Source organism: Botryllus schlosseri, chromosome 13 (assembly GCF_051294905.1).
Source record: "Botryllus schlosseri isolate E-star chromosome 13, Bs_hap1, whole genome shotgun sequence".
Classification (NCBI taxonomy): Eukaryota; Metazoa; Chordata; class Ascidiacea; order Stolidobranchia; family Styelidae; genus Botryllus; species Botryllus schlosseri.
In genome coordinates this window covers 13,215,572-13,236,615 of record NC_137248.1, presented here as the reverse complement: position 1 = coordinate 13,236,615, position 21,044 = coordinate 13,215,572, and the positions used below count along the sequence as shown (strand labels likewise).

General features: G+C 41.0%; 1 protein-coding gene across 1 annotated transcript in view; it reads left to right on the top strand.

The window, feature by feature from the left end:
• The first annotated feature begins 6,828 nt into the window (after nucleotides 1-6,828).
• The window catches only part of LOC145454625 (uncharacterized), a 93,881-nt gene continuing 79,665 nt past the window's right edge, over nucleotides 6,829-21,044 (top strand). The window contains exons 1-13 of the mRNA XM_080332617.1: nucleotides 6,829-7,026; nucleotides 7,361-7,441; nucleotides 7,516-7,816; nucleotides 8,867-8,979; nucleotides 11,114-11,287; nucleotides 11,849-12,058; nucleotides 13,313-13,527; nucleotides 16,041-16,193; nucleotides 16,587-16,748; nucleotides 17,159-17,321; nucleotides 18,132-18,425; nucleotides 19,072-19,232; nucleotides 19,438-19,614. Of these exons, the coding sequence (XP_080188743.1) occupies nucleotides 6,939-7,026; nucleotides 7,361-7,441; nucleotides 7,516-7,816; nucleotides 8,867-8,979; nucleotides 11,114-11,287; nucleotides 11,849-12,058; nucleotides 13,313-13,527; nucleotides 16,041-16,193; nucleotides 16,587-16,748; nucleotides 17,159-17,321; nucleotides 18,132-18,425; nucleotides 19,072-19,232; nucleotides 19,438-19,614 (2,292 nt within the window). The 5' untranslated portion in view covers nucleotides 6,829-6,938. The remainder of the gene's footprint in view (nucleotides 7,027-7,360; nucleotides 7,442-7,515; nucleotides 7,817-8,866; nucleotides 8,980-11,113; nucleotides 11,288-11,848; nucleotides 12,059-13,312; nucleotides 13,528-16,040; nucleotides 16,194-16,586; nucleotides 16,749-17,158; nucleotides 17,322-18,131; nucleotides 18,426-19,071; nucleotides 19,233-19,437; nucleotides 19,615-21,044) is intronic.

The following is a 21,044-nucleotide window of genomic DNA, read 5'->3' as shown; positions in this document are numbered from 1 at the left end:
CTGGACTGATCTGCAATTCTGCATCACGTTTTGCTTTTTGGATTGTCCCAAACCTCCATTAATGTGCACAATTAGGTAAAAATAATCAACAATTTCAGTTTTCTCGTTTGTTGACCCGTTAGCCGAAAAGGTTGGCCACCCCTGGTCTATATAGATTACTAATTTACCCGTAGGTTAGTTATCTATAGTAATCTAGAGTCTGTCAGCCGGCAGTTCCCCTGATGCAGACCGCTGCCAAATTGTTCGACCGAGTATTGCTCCTTCGCATACGTGAGCAACTCTCTACCAAGCTCCTGAATGCTCAGAATGGATTTCGACCATCTCACGGTACTACAGAGCACATCCTGGTACTGCGCACAATCATTGACACCTGTCGCTCACACAAAAAGAATGTTGTGGCCGTCTCCGTAGATTTCGCGAATGCCTTCGACTCGGTCTCGCGCCCAGCCATGGCGGAGATCCTCAGATTCTATGGAATTCCTGAGGTGATGACGTACGCCATCATGGCCCTCTACACTGACACACGAACGACTCGCGAGGCAATACACGTAGGTATTCTTGCCTACGCAGACGACCTAGCCTTGCTTGCCCCGAACACCGCATCGGTACAGCGCCTCATTAACCAGCTAGAGGCCGCCGCCGCTCTTGTTGGCCTCCAGATCAACGCCAAGAAGACTGAGGTTCTGGCCATACCAGCTCTACCGAAGAACGCGACACCGATTCAACTGGGAGAAATCGATCTCAAGTATGTAACGAGTTTTGTGTACCTCGGTATTGACGTCGCTGACTCTGGAAAAGCGCTCAAGGCGAGGCGAGCAAAGGCCTGGGGCGCGGCAAGACGGCTACATAGCCTCGTCCATTCAAGTGCCTCAACCCAGCTCCAGACCCGTATCTTCGTGCCACTGTCGAACAGGTTCTTCTCTACGGAATAGAGGCACTCACGCTGACAGAGAAGCTGGCTAAGACGCTCAACGCTAACCACGACGCACTCCTCCGCTATGCACTCGGCATTCACCATCCGGAGCATATATATACACTAGGGTTGCCATACGTCCGGAATTTCCCGGACATGTCCGGAATTTCACTGAAAAATCTGCGTCCGGGAGGAATTTCTAAAATATGCCCAAATGTCCGGAATTTTGAAGGCTTGAAGCAGGCTCTAAAAGTTTTTCGTAAATCAACACAAACAATATTATTTTCAAGCAGATTTATGCTATTCAAAATTGTTCATCGCGCCGCGCGCGAGTCAATGCAACGTATAATGATATTAGTACGGGCACCAGGCACCACCCTCGCCAAAAATGCAATCAAAATAAATATAAATAACCATCATTTACTGAATAAGTCTGATTGTAATCTCAATTATAAGCTAACGGTATATTCGTAGAGTTGGTCAAGGCCGATTGGATGCTTCAGTCACAGACAGTGTTTCCAAATCTTGGCGTCGTTCGCCTTTATCTGGGGATCGCGATGATGTTGGACGTACTCAGCTTTCTAGGCCGTGAGTAAGTGTGGGCAAGCTGAATTTTTTTGGTAATCAGCTTATGAAGTGTTTAGCTTTGCCACTGAACATTTTTAAGCGAGAAATGAGGTCACGACCATAAAAGGTAGGAAATCACCGGATGTGCAACCTGCTGGTGCATTTTATAGTAGCCAAATCTATGGAAAATTCAATATTATTGACATAATTCATACATAAAATTTAACAGCCAAATGCATATGGTAAGTGCGCCACAAGTTACATCGACTATGTGGTAGGTCAAAGATCAGTGCTTGTTTGGACGGAAGGGGACAGAAAAAATATATGTTTCGAACCTGATTAAAACACATAAACAGATAGCCGCACCGACCTAACAGTATAGCAGGGCTGTCAAACACAATCCTGACAGGCCACACACGGCCCGCCAGACTATTTCATCCGGCCCGTGGAGGAATCTATTGCAGACCCCAATGATATATATATATCATTGGCAGACCCTAGCAAGTAGCAATCACCAGAGCTCACATTACAGATGACCCAATCCATGACCTATGTCCTATATCCCTTTCCATTCCTGTATACAGTCGATAGGCAATGCTTTGCTAGTGTGACGTCATGTTGTCGGACAATTTGTTATACCTCATTTTATAATCCGCTAGTGGGCGCCAAAGAGTGTCCGGAATTTGTTCCACAAAAATATGGTAACCCTAATATACACGAATGCATTGCGAGAACTCACAGGAACGGTCCCATGCCGTCTACTGGCAGCTGAACGACGCTTCCGCCTAATCGGCCATCTAGTGCGGCATCAAGACGAGCAACCAGCCGCCGCCATCATCAATCACATTCCCACGGAGCCATGGCGCAGAGGTGGCTTGAATCGGAAAACATGGCGCTCGACCATGGAGACTGACCTAGCGCAACGCGGGCTGTCGCTTGAAGACGCCCACGACCGCCTACGTTGGAGACGCTTAATACGAGCCTAAAACTGATTATCTCGATGTTTTTTTTGTTTCCTGTTTTCTTTTGCCCTTTTCATTTTATTTTATCTAATGGAAAAGTCGATGTATATATAGCCGTCAGTAACATTGGATGCAGCAACGAAGACATAGGTGCCGCCGTGCCGGCTTGTGACTTCATAATGAATATTTGTCAATTGTCGATAACATCATGGTTGCACTAGAACAGGGGTCGCCAACTCAAAACGGGTCGCGGGCCACTTTTCAAATTTCGTAGAGGCCGCGGGCCGCATGAATTCGATATCGATGAAAAATAGGCAACAACATTCTAAAACTCTAATTTGGTACGACGGTGAGCTACCTAACATAGGCGACGGGCATATTGACCACGAAAGAAATCATATTTTATTATAAAGGATTGCAAATACAACAAAAGATCATTATCATCAATTTTATTTTATTTTGAACTGTGAGCTGTGCACGATACCTGGAAACGATTTTCAGCGACAAAGGAATCGATATTGGGACTAGCCAGATACGTGGCTAGCCGAAAGACCATCTTCACGTAGGCCTAAAGCTTGATCTTGTGGGGAAACCCGAAGCCAGTGGTTCTCAAACTTTTTTAGACACGCCCCCATTTATAATACTCAAATATCGTCATATCACAAAATGCAACCAGAATGCTAGCAATCCCAACGTCTAGTTTGATGGCATGGAAGGTTATGACTGTTGATAAGAGAATTCTCTAAGATGAATTCCGGACTATACACAGAGTAATAACATTCCATCGAGCGAGAATCAGCTAATATGAATGGGCATACTGTCTTGACTTGCAATGGCCCGAACACAGCCAAGACCGAGACGCTTAGAAAACTGCTTGGGGCAGTGGTTCCTAAAACTGGGTAGCTCGCGCCCCTCGTGGAGGCGCGAAATTTTTTTCAGTTGAGCGCATCTCCGCCTCCCATTCTGATGCTTTCGCGCCCCCACGAGGGGTGCGCGCTCCCCAGTTTTAGGAACCACTGCCCTAAGCCGTTTTCTAAGCGTCTCGGTCTTGGCAGTGTTTGGGCCATTGCAAGTCAAGACAGTATGCCCATTCATATCAGCTGATTCTCCCTCGATGGAATGTTGTTCCCATCACCACGGCCGTTTTTGCTAGTGACGAATAGTGATATTGGGCACAAGAGAATAGCTTATTTTAAAACAACAACAGCAACATGTTGAAACTGTAGTCAATTTCAGCATTTCAAATTGGTTTTCTTAGCTTTCTTACGAAATTTCAAATCAGTTCGCGGCCGTACAATATGACTTGGCGGGCCGCGTGTTGGTGACCCCTGCACTAGAACGTACTTTAGTCCATGCCAGTGGTGTACAGTATGAAAATTCTGATGCGGCGTTTTAACACTGGCACTGTACTCGTTAGCATTAAGCTCAATTCAATCTTTAAATGAGCGATTATTATTCAACTGTAACTGAGCAATATGGGCGGACATCACTGCCTGATCAATAGAAATTCGATTTTTACCAAATGGCCAATGGTTCGACGTTCGATATTGGTGCACTCGTTACCTGACCAGCCGGTGTCGATCAATTTTATCGGAAGAGATAATTTTCCCGTTGAAACGAATCGAATAATCGAATTGAACACTGTGTCATGCATATTGCGCCATGCCCATAACGAATTAAACTATGCAGTATGCACATTGCACCTTGCACATTTACAAGTCACAGTCCGCGATAATCCGGGAATACTAGAGTATATCAAGCAGACAACCAGAATGAATTTACGAAACAGATGATTACAAATTGGAAATCGCGTATCAAATCAGTTAATTTTTCTCCATCATAAAATACCATGGGGTCCTGACATCGCATTGAGTAGCTCGCACCGCGACAATTGTTCACTGAGTGTAACGGCGTTTTGGGCTACTCTTTTGCCATCCCCCATTCACGCTCGAAAATCCTTACTGGGGTGAATGACGATCATGCTCAGTAATGAATTCCAATTCGCATGCATAATTGCATACTCAATGACACTGTCCAATTTCGCGGCCCGATTAAACAACTATCACGAAAGAACGAGTATTTGCTCATCCGATCCATATCAACGATGAGATGGAATTTCTCGGCTCGTGCTCGTCATATCGACTTGTGCAACGAAATCACGTTTTTATCATAGTGTTCATTATTTTCGAACCGTAGAATTGGCCAACAAGGTTGTGCTGCGATGATGAAATTGCGGGTATGCCGAATACCCAAAATATTCACAGGGATATCTAGCATACCGAGGTTCGGCACTCATGTATGAAAATTGAACATTGAACATATGACTGCTATGCTGGTAAATCCCCACGAACATGGTTAGTCGCGAAAGGTAGCGCCAAAGAGGAAGAAATTCTTAATTTCGCGAAGGCCTGCTGTTGAATTATGTGAACTCAGCAGATATGGTTGTTGCATATAGAATAGCATCTTATGAAATACGTCGGAGCCGGAGCCACCCCTCAAATAACTAGCTCCAGCTCCGGCTCCGGCTGAATTTTATGTAGAGCTCCGGCTCCGGTAAAAATCCACGGCTCCGGCTCCAAAGCCCTGGTTTCCACAAGTGCCATTTCGGTGTCTAGATATCAATAACCAGCTCTGCAAATCTGGAGCTTAGATAACTAAGACTCTTCTATGCAATTAACATTATAGACAACCATTCCACAATATTCAACTATACCATTGATGCTTTCGATACAGCGCAATATGAAAAGCGGTACGCTGATCAATTCAAATTCAATAATGGGTCCCGCGCACAATTATGTAGCCAGATTTTCGTTTAATATTGACGACACCCACAAATCGAAAGATCTCTTTTCCGTCTACATCATAGGGCCGGCCAACCCGTGGCCCGCGAGAAGGTTTTGAGTGGCCCGCGAGGTAATTTCTGAAATAAGTGATATTATCACAAATGGGCACAGATTTTGAACATGCAAGGCCAACCAAAAAATTGATTAGTCGGGCCGCAACATTTGAGATGTGATGACTAAAAATATCAGTTCCGACGCATTGGCAGATCCATGAGCCAGTCACATTTTGGTACATATTCGTTCACTACAATAAAGCAGAATAATAAGCGATAGATTCATCAAAAGTAAAAATTTTCTACACGCTCCGCGCAACATGTTGTCACTCGATTTCTTGCTTTTAATATTGTTACCCCTTGGTGAAAATGAAAGTACGCCTAATGTATCAGATTGAGTCCATAACTATATTCGCCATTACGAAACAAAGTGTCTTTCAACATATGCGACCTTGCGTTTGCGCTCGCAGAAAGACCGTCGACTATGACACCTATAGGCACAAAATGATTGACGCATGTTGGTCGAAGCTTTCGATATCGACATGTCCAGGCGCCGAATAGCACATTCGCCGAATAGTTCATTCCTTGCATACTGAGCCCAGCAATATACAGCAGGCCCAGCAATATAGTCAAGTGACAATATTATTGACCTACGAACTTCGACAAATTTTCGCGCCTTGCGCGATTCGTGGCCCGCGCAATAGTTCGTCAATGTCAAATGTGACCCTTCGGCTAAAAAGGTTGGCCACCCCTGGTCTACATCTATGATGCAGTTGTCATTCTAATGACTACGAATAACTTGAGATTCCACGGGATTAATATCTGAATCAAATGATACGAGAGTGTCTTTTCCAGCTTTCAGCATCATAGGCCCCGCGGTAGGCCCTGGTACAACATAGGACAGACTTCCGTACTCATCACATAACTGGATACCAGATGATCAGCATGAATAGCAGGTTGACACAGCGCTCAAAGACAAGTGTGGTAATGTATTTCGTCGGCTATCAAACTATTTTCGAGCATAATGTAGTACACGTGCACAATGCACAATTCCATATGCACATTGCACATCCGATTCATCCGCCTTCTACGGTTTGAGAGCCGCGGGATCCGTGGATAAAATCATATGTATGTTAATGTTCAATGACCTACTGATTTTGCGATTGATGATGCAGTATTTTGCAGTTGGACCCCGTGCAAGCAGTCATTTTGCGCTACTGATGAGTCGCGACGCGTTGATTCGGCCATTGTAGGCTATTTCTTCCAAGGAACAGATGTAGTCGGTAATTTAATGTAACGGACTTTAGAGTAGAACTACTGATTCTCAAATATACCACTCGAAATTTGAGTGGCAACTGGCAAAGACTAACGGAAGTAAAATTGGGATTAAGGTACCCTCATTGGATGGCGTAACTAATTATATAGGCTGAAAGGGATACGTACAGTCGTATACCAAGTCATTATAGTGACGTTTCTAGTCCTATTATGGTGAAATAATTTTCACTTTCAATTCAATCTATTGTTTGAGGATATGTTTTCGAATAAATAATTCAATACACGCCGACTATATATACACGAGATACAACTCGTATTACGGTATAAACGGACTGAATTGACAATCTCTTCGCAGTCATGGTAAGCTGCAGCTGAATCTGGCGTGATGATTTTTCTAATAGCACTGTGCCTTCTTGTCGAACCCATTCAGCGCAGTGGGGGACGTATCATTGAGAAGAATTGCAATAATGAAGGTAAATATATTGCTCACATAAGCAAGTTTGCTAATCTGCGATGCTGCCGCAAGGTATTAACTAGGTTTCTGGAGGTATAAACTTCCATATTGCACCTAACAATATGTCCAATGTCCATATTGCTTTAATACGCTTCAAAGCTTTTCAACTGACTCTCATCAGAAGCGAAAGACTGCCGTTAGTTTGTGACGATATAATGACCAGTAAACGGGTTAATTTCATTTGGAGGAGCCGGTTACCTGTCAAATTAAACTCATCGTAGGTCCGTAATGTTAGCTGATTCAGATAACTTTATTTTATTTCATTACTATTTTTATCATGCTTTATTGCTCAGATGCATTTTATGTGCGTTCGGTCATGTCCAAGCATTCGTGGATTGCTCGCGACGACCGTCTGTTTAGTTCTATTGATTCGGGTAAGCAAATTATCGCATGTATGTAACATCACAATCACTTGACCAATGGTCACTCTCATCACTTATCGTCATAGTTGGGAGTCATTTCGTATTGACACCGTGCGTTGGAGACACTCTCGCCGACGCAATTTCAATCAAAACAGCGAGTAGCTTCTTCAAGATTCACGATGGCATTGAAGACCCTGGAAAGTATATCTGCTATCCTAATCCAATTCAAGCTGAGTTAAGCGGGAATATTCTTCCCCTACTTTTACCGGCCCACGAAGCGAAGGAGCGGTCTGCGCAGTCGTGTTGTTTTCGTATGATCGAAGATGTGTGGTTTCCTGAAAGCTTCGTGCTAGAAGTTCTTTTCAGAGATCAAGCCTGCCTTGGATAGTAAGATAATATTTCAATCATTACTAATCTTGCCAATTTTACAGCCTGCGGTATGGAGTGATAGTCTAACGAACGCAATGTGCACATAATCCTAATAATAAGCAACTATAAGCGGTTGATAGCGCAGCACATTAACCCGGCGTCTATGTAGCCTATATTGCGGTATGAGCTACTATGGTCACCATTTTCCCGCATAACGATTTTGTGTTTGGCTATCTTTGCATCTTCGCGTTTCTATGGGACACGCTCTTGATACATTGAACGTTCGATCCATTCAGTAGCGTTGTATTGCTCAAAGTCAGAAAGTTACCTTGAGTCCTTGACCATCAGACAATCACCGATTACCACCATCGAAACAGAGCTTGTTTTTGGTCCTTTTAGAATTGCATGACGGGTTTGTACAATTTGGAATTTCAAATACGTATGTCCCATCACCATTTTATTGACTAGCAATACAATGATCAAATTATAGCCCTGTTGTTAAGCCATTGGAAACGACAATCTATTCCTTCCAAGTACTAATCAAGCGGCAAACCGCCGTGACGATTGGCAGGGTCTTTGGTCATGGTCAGCCTATACCATTCCTCTTCTATCGGTGAGTTACCAAAGCAGAATAAGGTGATTATGTGACGGATTTCGTGTTCAGGATTTGTAACTCACTTGGGTCGCTGCCGATGTGGTTCGCATTCTTGATCATGTCGTGCTTTACCTCGAAGAATCAACATGCCAACTAGAAAACGTGCACTCGATTCATAATCACAAGGGTCATGCAACGAAGACATATGTCAATATACCGTCCAAGCCTATTGCTGATGATTTGAGTTCTGGAATCCGAATCGAGTTTTAAATCAAATGATTCGAGTCGAATAGTGAAACATGCAACTGATCTATGCTAAATACATTCTTGGACCCTTACTGATCGATGTTCATCCAGAATTGGCAGATGATAAAATCGAAACCCAAACCGTGGATCCTATAATATATATAGACTTTAGCGTGGTCTCAGGTCTGTCACCTTTCCATCGTTCAATATTTCTGATTTTGTTTCAGCCAATATGAAGCAGGTGAACAGAGCTTCGCTCTCTTCAACAAGACAGATGGCTTTAGAAAATTCTCCACGTCCTTCACGAAAACCCCAGTCGAAGATCGGGCCGCGCTTTTAGGTAAGTCACTATTAGCACCCTGAATTCGACCTGCGTCGGCGTACCTTGTTCGATCAGATTCCTAATGTGTAAATGTAAGCGCAATTCGCACAGTGTAGATACGGATAACTTGATATAGGCAAAACCGGTAACGAATGATGTCGTCTGATCTGCAGTCATATAACATGCTCTCTTAGCTCTTAGCTTGCACGTAGTGTTACTCTTCTTACCTCCACTAGAACATACAGCTTTTGAAGCTGAAGTGCTCACTTCATTTCAATAAACCACAATACTGCAATACAATTAAAGATAGGAAGGTGTCGAAACGACTTGGAGGCCTAGGCTATGTAAAAAAAGGAGGCATGTTAGTCACGTTGGAACGAGATGGGTCACGGAATTCCGAAAGTTTTATCAGGTGACTTACGAATATAAATCCGATGAGACGCCTCCACCATCTGTACTTTGTGTAGCTCGGGTGATTTTCATTATTCGCATTGTTTTCCGATTCTATATTAACATAGATGTACCATATTTCAGAACCCCAAAAGAAGACATTTTTTGCCGACAAGTAAAACGAAAGTAGAATTGTCACAATGTCACCTTCTTGTTTGTTGATGTTTTACATTTCCTTGGTTTGTTTGTTTTGGGGTATTCATAGTGTTTGTCGACTATTATGGTCATTTACACCAGGCCGATATTCTTCCGTAGCTGCCGACTTATAGCACGGCCCACCTCTAGGCTTTTGTAAGACACCGCTGACGCGGATGAGGTGCTGAGGAGGAGCCTAGGTAAACCTCTAACCTCCGACTTCGGTCGGACTCGAACCCGCATCCAGTGGTGTTGTAGCCGCGGATTATACCACTGCGCTATCTCGCCACGGTACATGTCCTTGGTAGTTGCAGGCAAAAGTTACAAAGACAAAGCAAATAAAAAGTTACAAATCATACACGATAAACTATATTTTGTAGATTCAACCCATGAAGACTTTACGGTTCCCTCAACTTTTGCCAGTAAGGAATAATCACTATAATAAAATTGTTTAAACGATAGGGTAAGAGCAGGGCAAAACGCCTACCATAGGCGGGAAATGTCATAACACCCACCAAACTGGTCGAAACGGGCTTAATTTCAGAATTTGCACGCGAGATATCGTTCACACTCTACCACAATAATCTGAAAGGTCCAAGTATCAATTATCTTGTAAAATTGTCAATCAACTGTCCATCAATTTGAAGTTTTGCTGCATGGCTGGGGAAAAACGCCTCCATTGGCGTTTTAGCCCGTTATACCCTACTAAATACCGCTTGCCACTCAGTAACCGATAATTATTTATTCCGTACACAACCCTATACATTTTCTCCCCCTCATCATGGAAATCATCCATAAACACCAACTGATTATGATAAGTCAAAACATAGAGCCGAAAGTTTATAAAATTCATTGTGTTTAGTCGGGGGATAGCCATAGCCTATATTTGTCGGCAGAATCGCACTTTTAATAGAAATGGCGTTCTCCGAGAAGCCATTCTTGATGAACCCATAAATGGGGTAGGCGTTTTACTCTCGAGGTCGCCATTGTTTGTGAATCACTTACCAAGTGGTTATTGCGTGAATTCGCCTTTCGACTGTGACTTAAATCCAACTAGGCGCAGTAAAATCATGAATAGACTGGAAAACTCTTTCTAACATCCGTTAAATATGATATTTCACTTGGTTGTAAAAGGCCGTATTTCAGTAACAATATGTGTAAAAGTCTTCAATTATCATAAAACGTTACAAATCTTCATTCGTGTGTGGAAATCAATGTGACAGTTTCGTCTCATTATTAGGCGATGATTGCGAAACTACTTGCTTTGTTCTGTCGTGTTGATCGTGGGCGTCTTACCTCATCTGGTCGTAAGTAAAAACAATCAACACGAAAAGTAGGACATTTGGGCGTCCTCCGAGGACCATTTATTATTTTTATTAAAAGACGACAAATACTCCCAAAAGACGACATATGGTAGGCCTAGTTAATACAATTATTAGAATTCGTAGCAAATCACCACTTTTACTTACATCCCACTTGATTAGCATCGATATCCATCCCCAGCACCTTCGTGCATTGATCAAATTGTAACACACCTAATGAATAATAATATTTTATGTTATCGCAGAATGGACTCCCCTCGGATCCAGTCAGGTCATTGTGACCGCAACCGAAAATAAGCGATACTATTCTTCCTTCTCCACCGCCGTGGAAACCTGCCAACGATTGGGATCTCGCATGCTTGAACCGCGTTCTGAGACACATATGAAATCAATTCACAGATATATGAGAAAAATGAACGGTACGAAAAATTGTGTTTTTTTAGGTTGTATAATCGCGCCATAATTGTGTAAATACTTTGAAAAAACGTGTTGTATGAGCCTAAGGACGATTACCACCGGATATAGTCGACGTATATATACGACATGGGGTAGTTGGAACCCCCAAAATAGTCGGTTCAACAGCTATAGTAGGGCCTACGCAGATATTTCGTCAAAGACGCTAAATTTACCCTATATTTTCATTTCTTCGTGTCAATCCACTATCTCAATTGAATATTCGTGACGTCATGGCTTAAAAAACAGTAAAACACATGTTTTAAACAGGTTTGTTTTAAATAGATTTTTCTTTTAAATGCAACCCTGGTTATCGGCTGATGTTATGAAGGAACTAGGCCTAATTACCGCAACTCAACAGCTGCGGTCAATAAAACGCAGCATCGCATAGCATAATATAGGCTGATAATTATGAAAAATTCATTCTCTGCCTCGAACTCGTCGAGAAGTCATTTGAAATACATTATACAATTACACAGCGGTTTCATTCCTATAACTCTCTGTACGATAACACTTTTCTTCAACAGTGGATTTTATATGGATTGGGGGACGCGGTGATGCGAAGATTTCTGGATGGTCCCGGGTGTCTGATTCTGGAAAACGACTTGAATACTTTCCGTCCACTTTAGTTTATAATAGCGATCTTGCCGAGAGCTGTATCATGATGAGCGACGAAGCCGTGTGGTTCGGCACTTCGTGTGTCGACGGAATTGCCATGATTGTTTGCGAGACTTCAGGTTAGAGCTACTATGGCTGGATAGTGGATATATAAATGTCACGTGCGGGAACTCATAGTAGTTGTAGATTCTAGTACTCGACTGGGAGTGGTATAAGTGATGCTCGGTTTCTTCGAGTGCCGAAAATGTTCGCCTTCACAGTAAGAGAAATATTTTGTCAGCGAAAAATGTAGTTCCGATTTTTTCCCCTACAATTAAATACCGAAACAGTGGCCATTGGCCAGGCCATACTTCAGCATCGCAAAACATGTTGTTGCAGAGTACGAATATTCATGGTGCGGTCTTTCTGTCAAGTAATGATAAACTCTATTAGCACAATGGTGACAAAGCGCTACGAAATAAGTTTTGGGCCAGAAGTATGAGATTGTTGCGAATCACCTGTAACTGGCATCACTTCGCTATTTGAACTACGGTAGCGTAGTACTAGTGAACGATTATTTCGGCACACGATATTGGGTATGATTCGTCAAGTACGGCATGGTACGAAATGACGATATGGAGTATGGACATGAAACTGAAATTATAGTGTTAAAAAATCTCTTCCTGCATTTTTTGTGTTCTGGTTACGCCTATCAGTTGATGGTATTAAAAAAGCATGGATCGTGTCAAAGAAGACATGTTGATTGCTTGACATAGGCTACGCTACACTGTCTTTCGAGGCCAGAAGCAGTCAGAGAAAAGTACACTGCTGCGGCATTTCTTTGTTGTCTCTGGCGGCGTTTTACTAATTACTATGAGATGTAGAATAAGATAATAGAGTGGGAATAGAGTGGCATAGCATAGAATTAATGTTATTAGTATATATTGAACATTGAATATCTGGCGCTTATCGATCATCACATTGATCGTTTCGGCGAGACATGGCCAGGATTCAGTGGTTTAGCAGTTCGCAATGTAGTAGAGGACATTGCTCGATTGGTAATTGCTATCATATATGCAACACAACTGCATCATGATACTGATTGACATGTCATATTCCGCGGCAAAATGCATGAAAAAGTAAGGTATTGTAAAAATATAGTAATTTGGTACTTGGCGAATCGTCAGGTTTCGTACCATACCAAATATCGTTCCGTGTACGGCGTGAAGGCCGTACTAATTATTTGCTACGCGCCATGTATGAGTCGCTGTACCGAAGCCTAAACTTGCGTGAAGTTATCTGTGATTCTACGGAGGTGACGGGCACGGTCGTAATTACCCGCACTGCTCTGCCTGGCGTCTCTGATAAGTATTAAGTAGGTTTGTTTTGCACAGGCCAAACCACTATTGCGACCGACCAGAGTAAGCTTGCGAATGCGGTGTCGAGACGCCACCTGGAGGAAGGACAAGCCATCGAAAATCCCAATCATATATCGGAAAACGTTATGTTTACGACGAAGTCCACACTTTGGAAGTTTCCAAACACGATTTACCATAACATACCCGTTGAAATGGATCTTACCTTTACAACAGGAACATGCAGTCGCTCGGTAGGTTCGGTGCCGCAAATACACGTTTACGATATGTATGTCTCGCTGTGAGACTGGACACCGTCTTTTCACTTGCGTGTTTATCAATTTTTAATTTCTTGTAACAAACAATGCAAAACTTGGTCGCTATTATTAGTCAGTATAGCATCAAATTGACTAAACAGCCTACTCTGTATTTTATTGTACTCATGTAATTAACCATAGACGGTCAAAATCGTTGACAATATTGTACATGTATAGGTAGAAGTAGGCCTAATGCCGTCAATTCCTACTCAATGGCAAGTAGAAGTAGCAATTTTCGAGGGGTTCGAAAGACCACGCTATGAAAATAACTCAAGTAAGTTGTTTGATGGGAATGCCCTCCCGGACTTCTGTTAGCAAATTTCAAGGACCAGTTGTAACTGAGTGACGTACACAGAATAACTAATGCCATTCAACATACCAGCAATTTTTGAAATTAAATCAGTTGCAGTCAAAGAGGTTCGGCATCGTCCAGTTGCCAAAAAAAAATTTCACCCATGAAAGTGTTGTAGATGTATCCATATACTACCAAACACCTCAAAAAATCTAAACTGTGAAAAGAACGTAGTTCCACTTTAAAAACTGTTGAAGCAGAAGTAGAAGCAGCGCATAACATACGGTAACCATTTACGTAATGGAAGTAGACGAAATCCACTTGATTACTCAGAAAAATTTCAAAGTAGGCTAGTTCGTCACCGACCAACACTTTAGGCTGTAAAAATTAATATGTGATGATAAAAGTGAGATAAAAGATAAAATTGAAAAATGTTAAGTTCAAATGCGAGTTTGTGACTACAGATTTACTGAAAATGGATGTTAAACTCTTATTGTTGTCGTATGGTGCTTTGCTTGCTAGCTTAAAGCAGTGTTGGGATCAAGTCACTACCTTCGAGTCACGAGTCATTTCGAGTCATTGCACATTTTGACTCGAGTCAAGTCAAGTCAATCGATTTTCGAAGGTGACTCGAGTCAAGTCAAGTCACTCGATTTTTGGAGTTGACTCGAGTCAAGTCGAGTCAAGTCAAGTCAAGTCACGAGTTAAGTCACAATTCAAGTCAAGTTGGCTTTTCGAAGTACGAGGCATGATTATGTTATTGCATTTTGCTGACTGTCTGGGATACAGATTGAGTGGTCATCGATTCTGAACCAATGAACGAATATAGAGTTAAATATACACGCAAGAAGGCGCTGTATCGCTCACATATACGTAGAACTGCTAAACTACGTAAGTAATTGCATAGCCTCAGTTTATAGTTACCAGCCAAAATAGATAATAGAGAAACGAATTGATAAGAAGCAATATACATTCGAGCCTGCGCCAATGGTTGATGACTATATAAACTATATTCGAATTCAATTTCAATTAACCAAGACGTTAGGTTAAGGTAAGAACAGCAAGCAGAAATACACATTTTACTATTAAATTACTTTACTATACTAGTTTACGACATCGTAAGCTATAAGCTTCGATCACTTCGTTTGCGGTCAATTTATTTGGGAAAGAACAATGGAGGCACAGTGAAACGCACGATCATTGAATGATTAGTCGCTCTCACGGGTTACACGAGCGTTTCGCGAGCAACCCGACCATATGCAAGATACAATGATTTTTATCGACACCGATTACTTGATGACTTGAAATTGACTCGTGAATTTTGCTCCGAGTCACGAGTCAATCCACATTTTTGATACGCCGAGTCAAGTCAAGTCAAGTCATTTTAGCAAAGTGACTCGAGTCAAGTCAAGTCATACGAAAAAGGTGACTCGAGTCTGACTCGAGTCAAGTCATGACTCGAGTCATCCCAACACTGACTTAAAGCAATGTTGATGAATAATATTCATAATGTAGGAGACAGGGTTGTCATGACTCGAGTCACGATTTTCAGATGACTCGACTCGACTCGAGTCATTTTCTCAAAATACGGAAATGACTCGACTCGACTCGAGTCAATCAGTGTATTGACTCGACTTGGACTCGAGTCATTTCGCATGACTCGAAGCAAGTCATTGACTTGAGATTCAGACGGCTAAGATCGACATTTCATTGTAATTTCGAAGCCAACACACTATTGGGATTTCGTTTGGTGGCACTGGTGCTTGAAAATGCGACCAGAAACTGCTAAAAGTGAGGAAAATTGATATATTATAAATGCGAACCATTCAATATCACCAAACAGAGTTAAAAAAGTGGGTTTAGGAAGACTTTAACTGGAAACTGAGCAGTCAAAACACAATGACTTGGACTCGGACTCGAGTCATAATACCATGACTCGGACTCGATCCTCTGTTCGCTGACTTGGACTCGGACTTGACTCGGTGGGAATTGAAAATGACTCGACTTGACTCGAGTCAAAAATATAAAAGTGAGATTGACTTGTGACTCGGAGCCTTGTGACTTGGTTAAAACCCTGGTAGGAGATTATAGCAAAGCATGAGCACAAATATTGTAAATATTGTAATTGTTTCAATGAATTACTTGCTTTTTATACAAGGCGTTGCAATCACGGACAAATGGTCTGTGCGAAGACACTGCCGACACCATTGTAGTATATGGAAGAGGCAAATTTGACAAAGGAAATGAGAATTGCTGTGGGAAAGGCCAATTTCGTACTACTGTAAGACATGTGCCAAGAGCCCAATTTCAAGTGAGCTGTTACTGTAGCTTCCGTTCAAGGTATCGATTGAAGTGATACTAGGTTGATCATTATTGATAAATTTGTGAAAAATCCTGAATGGACTTCTGTTAACCTTGTGAATATCGTCTTTGAATGTGTTAGTTGCTTTGTGCAATAGTCTTTCTATCATAATACATAATATATGATCATGGTTTTTTTATATCAATGAACAGTGACTCTTCATTCTACCTGTATTATGGTCAACCTTGTTTACAAATCTGTCAAAAGTGTGTACATAAATCTAAATTACAATCGACTAGCGTAACACTATGAATGTAGGTCTTTGCGACAACATAGTAGTTCTTACTGAATGCAATGGATGTGATAAAATCTCATGATATATTTCCATTTGATCCTATCCAGATATCTCCCGAGAAAGACGTGAAACTTCGGCAGATTTCAAGTTTTCCTTCTTGGAGTTGGACAATTTGCTTCTACATTCAATTCACCTCGGTTTTGACGGAGCAGACTATCTTGACGGATGCCAGTGGAACTTTTGTGATCAAAGTTGAACCAGGACTGGAAGTAATTTAAAAATGAATATCTTCATAGCTTAATGGAATGGTGATTGATTGAGATGAGTGAAAATCTTTAACAGTGCCTGAAACGACCTAAAATTAAATGGGGATAAAATTTTTCCAGCAGTTCATAAAAACTATAAAAGAAGTGCCAATTTATATTGGTAATGTGTTATGCATTCGTCTACTGTAAACTGGAAGTTTCGAATAGTTATATTACATTGATAATAAATTATTTCTACAGTTCCGAGAAAAATCATCACCTAACTTTAACATACATCTTCAGTTCTGCGTGGGAAGTAGCCTACTACCTTCGTTTCAATTATTGGATACACAGTTTGATCTTAGTTTGTCACTTATTGTTGCATAAGACTGGAAGGACATTTATATCTTCATATACACTTTGATACTTTGTAGGTTCCAAGCTTGACAGTGATTGTTGCACCGGAAAATAAAAGATTATTAATTCCTTACACAACATGGATGGCCATTTGTGTGATAATGGCGGACTCTCATTTAGCCATCTATAAAAACCGCGACAAACAAACCTACATGGAACTGAATTCCTTTCAATGGCCAGGTATTGTGAATTTCCTCAAATGATTTGGTATATCAGTCTGGCATTATGCTGAGGTCATTTAATATTGCTGCATTCATTTCAATAAAAATAGATAAAAAGACATGTATTAAGTCAGGGCAAGCAAGCTGTGGCACATGGGCGAAATGCTGCCCCTAGAGAAATTTGTGAATCCCATGAAGAAATGCCAATATGGAGCAGTGTGAAATGAGCCTTATTCTAGCTTCGTCTGCAATATTTTTACTAAGCTCAAGTGGGCCACAAGAGGAGGTCCAAGATAACATTAGAATTAATGAAATATGCATATGCTGGTTCATTCATTCGATACATTGATGTTTTTCGCTATGACCGATTTCCCTTCAGGTATGCACGGTTGTGTCTAATCCGATGCCTAATTTTATTACCATGTCTCGATATCACTGTAATTAATTCCTAATGAGAAGGTGAGCCGTGCAATGTTAAAAATCCTATGCATGACCCACAGTTTCTCTATGCTATTCATATCTCGAAGACTAATCAAAAATTTGTACATCCTGTGTATAGTAAGGTATTGTTTGCAATTTAACACATATGTTAATTAAAGCTTTCATCGACGATCATTGGGATGATTGACCAATGACCATGCACTAGAATGAATATCAATTATAAGTGATTGAGTTTATGATGAGGATTGCTGTACTGCCGGAAATCAAATAACTTCGAAAGCAATTTCATTTCAAATTCATGCAATTGATCAGCGGAAAAACACACCTATTTATAATTACATCTTTATTATGAGCAAACTATGAACTATGTTATCTATTTTTATTACAGCCAATGATTTCATAGTATTAAAAGACCAGGGTCTTTCGGAATGGACAATATCTGATCTCAACATGTGGAGTTTTGCCTTGGAAAGACAAGATCTGTATTCATTTCCATGCTCCGACGATTCATTTCCATACCCTGATGCATCACCGGATTTAGTCATTTGGAGTAAATCGCTTTTGACACCAGACGAGGATTTTATATCAAAACTTATGCCGGGTTCTCTGTGTCCTGACGAACTTGATGTTCTAATCCAAGAATATGTGATACTTGAAAATGGGAGTTTGCTGTGTGATGGAGGTGTGATTTCATTGACATTGATAGTTTCACTGTAGTGTATAATTCTAGTGTAGCAAACTTGGGTCTATATGGAGTGAAGTCCTATTGGAACTAACCAGGATCTCAGTCATTTATATTACAATGCCAAGGTGTTCTGGAATACAGTCGTTGGGCTTGTTATTCTCCATTTTTCATTCAATAAGCATTTCTATTGTAGGGTTGGCCTAATTCCCTATTCACTCATTTGCTTTTCTGGTCTGTTATGTTATATGGCCTATATGCTAAACAGTTGATTCACCAATTACTGTGAATAGAATAACTGGTGCATTAACTTGATGACCCATAGAAAATTCAACCTGCTTCCATTGGTAAATGACACCTAACCTCACCAATGGAGAGCTGACAGTTAACTATGACATATTGAATGGCATTTTGAGCCCAAAAAAGCAGATGTATTAGATCAGACATATCCTGTTGTTGCACAATGTGTTAAATACCAAAGCTTCATGAAATATTCATACCCCGCCGAACAAAGTAATGAGGGCTTTTATTCATCAATTGCTGCTACTCTAACATCTCATTGTTGGCTTATATCATCATACCCTAGCTGTGTTAGTGATGTATACTTTGCGAGATATAGTTTTAATTCAGATTCTAAAAATTTCAGATGTTCTTGGTTTTGTGAAGGCGTCTCTGAATATTAATACCTATGGCGGAGGTGTTCTTCACAGCAACAGTACTTTCTCTAGCTCACTGAATTTGAACTTGACAATCGCAAATCTTGGGAAATGTCGCCTTGAAAACTTGGACTCTGAAATTTCATTTTGGGTAAGACACGGATTTGTTATGAAGTGATGTAAGAATATGAAATGTCTGAAGCTACGGAGTAGGTAGATCTTTCAACAGTAAAATATTTGAACAGCTATTTCCCCATCTAAAGATGTTTGTTTCTGCTGACAAAGTTACTGAAATTTAACATGTATTGAAACTCATCGCTTACATGATTGCTAACAGATTATTCCTATTTCCTCAGGCCACATTGTCAAATATTTCGATTCTTCCCGAGTTTCCAGCAGGAGACAATGTCATATTCGATGTGCAATTTACCAAGTTGCCGATATCGGAGGTTCTAAGTCCTGGTGACGAAATTGGCTTGGATTCTGTCCTATTTCTACTCAATGGGACTGTAGTAGAACAATATGTAACTCCAGTAAGTGTATTTTTACTGTGTGAAGTTGTAGATGATACCTGTGTTATGGACACTTGTGTCAATAGCTCGATTTCAAATATTTACTTGTCACTGTGATTAGTGCAGTGCATGGATATCTAGATATCCCTGGTGCAGTGGTTCTCAACTGGGGTGCCGTAAGACATTCAGGTAAAGAGGGTTGATGTCGATATATAACAAAAATTAAGAAAATCCAAATTATTAGTAGGACTTGGGAGCCTAGTTATTAAAACAAGTCATATCCATCAATGAGGCCGTGATATATAGAGGCTTGGCCAAAGGTGATTCTTGTACATCAACGCCTGGGATCTTGGGCTAAACATAAACAGTGGGTATAATGTATGTTGTTAACCTTTTTGAAATCATCGGCTCCACTCAGAGTACTCAAAGACTCAAAGTCCTAGGGTGCCGGAACTATATTTTCTTTTCAAAAGGTCCTCGAGGTCAAAAAGTTTGAGAATCACTGCTCTTTAGTGAAGTAGTCACTTGAATGATCATTTCTCAATGAAATCATAGTGAGAAAGGCAAGTTTTGTTGCACTAAAATTGTGGCAAAATTGCACTTAATTTTAACAGAAGTTGCAGTAAAAAGTTGCATTTATGCGCAATTATTAGGGTATGAGATACCGGAAAGGTTCCATTGTATAACCCAACAGATCCCATGACTAGAGGATCGCACAAAAATGTCAGGTGGGTTGCAGGTTGGACATCGTCGCTTTAGACCGTCATCTTTACAAATATCAAGGTTATCTCTTCTTGCTTGCAAAATAACGAATGCACAGAAACACACAGTTTAACTAACTAAGCTGCCTTAACAAAACTTGACCTCGAAAGTTTAGACACGACCTGATTCCGTTTGTACGGGCTTGACTAAAAGCCAAGTCGTACGTCCACTTCTAATTTAATTGGGGAACTGGCGTACTTCACTGGGGTTGTTAAACTTCTAGCTTGCAAGCCAACTGTTTTGCCATTGATAACATTGAGATGCAGCTAATCCATCACATAGCTCTTGGTTATGCAAATCAAATAGAATAGACCAACACTAGAAATTGTGTTATCGTATGTTTTTTTAAATCTCTCCTTTACATTTCGTGTAGTACGGTACTTGATAAATGTTGCAGTAAAAACTTGCATGAAAAATAGAAATGAGTTGCAATATAGAATTCCTACAAACAGTTTAAAACATACTACATAAATTCTTAGTAATTAGGAAGCTGCCGGAAGCGTTAAAAAAAGTGGCAAGTGTTGCAAAAACTTGCCCTAGCGATGAGCATTTCCGTTAAAATCCTATTCATTTGGTGTTAAATGAGTGATTCCCGAAAGCAGTAAATGCTAGCATAGTTTGTAACTGCTGACCTGCCGTTATCTGTATCTCCTGTAATGTATTTGGTGGAGCTGAGTGTAATAACTCGA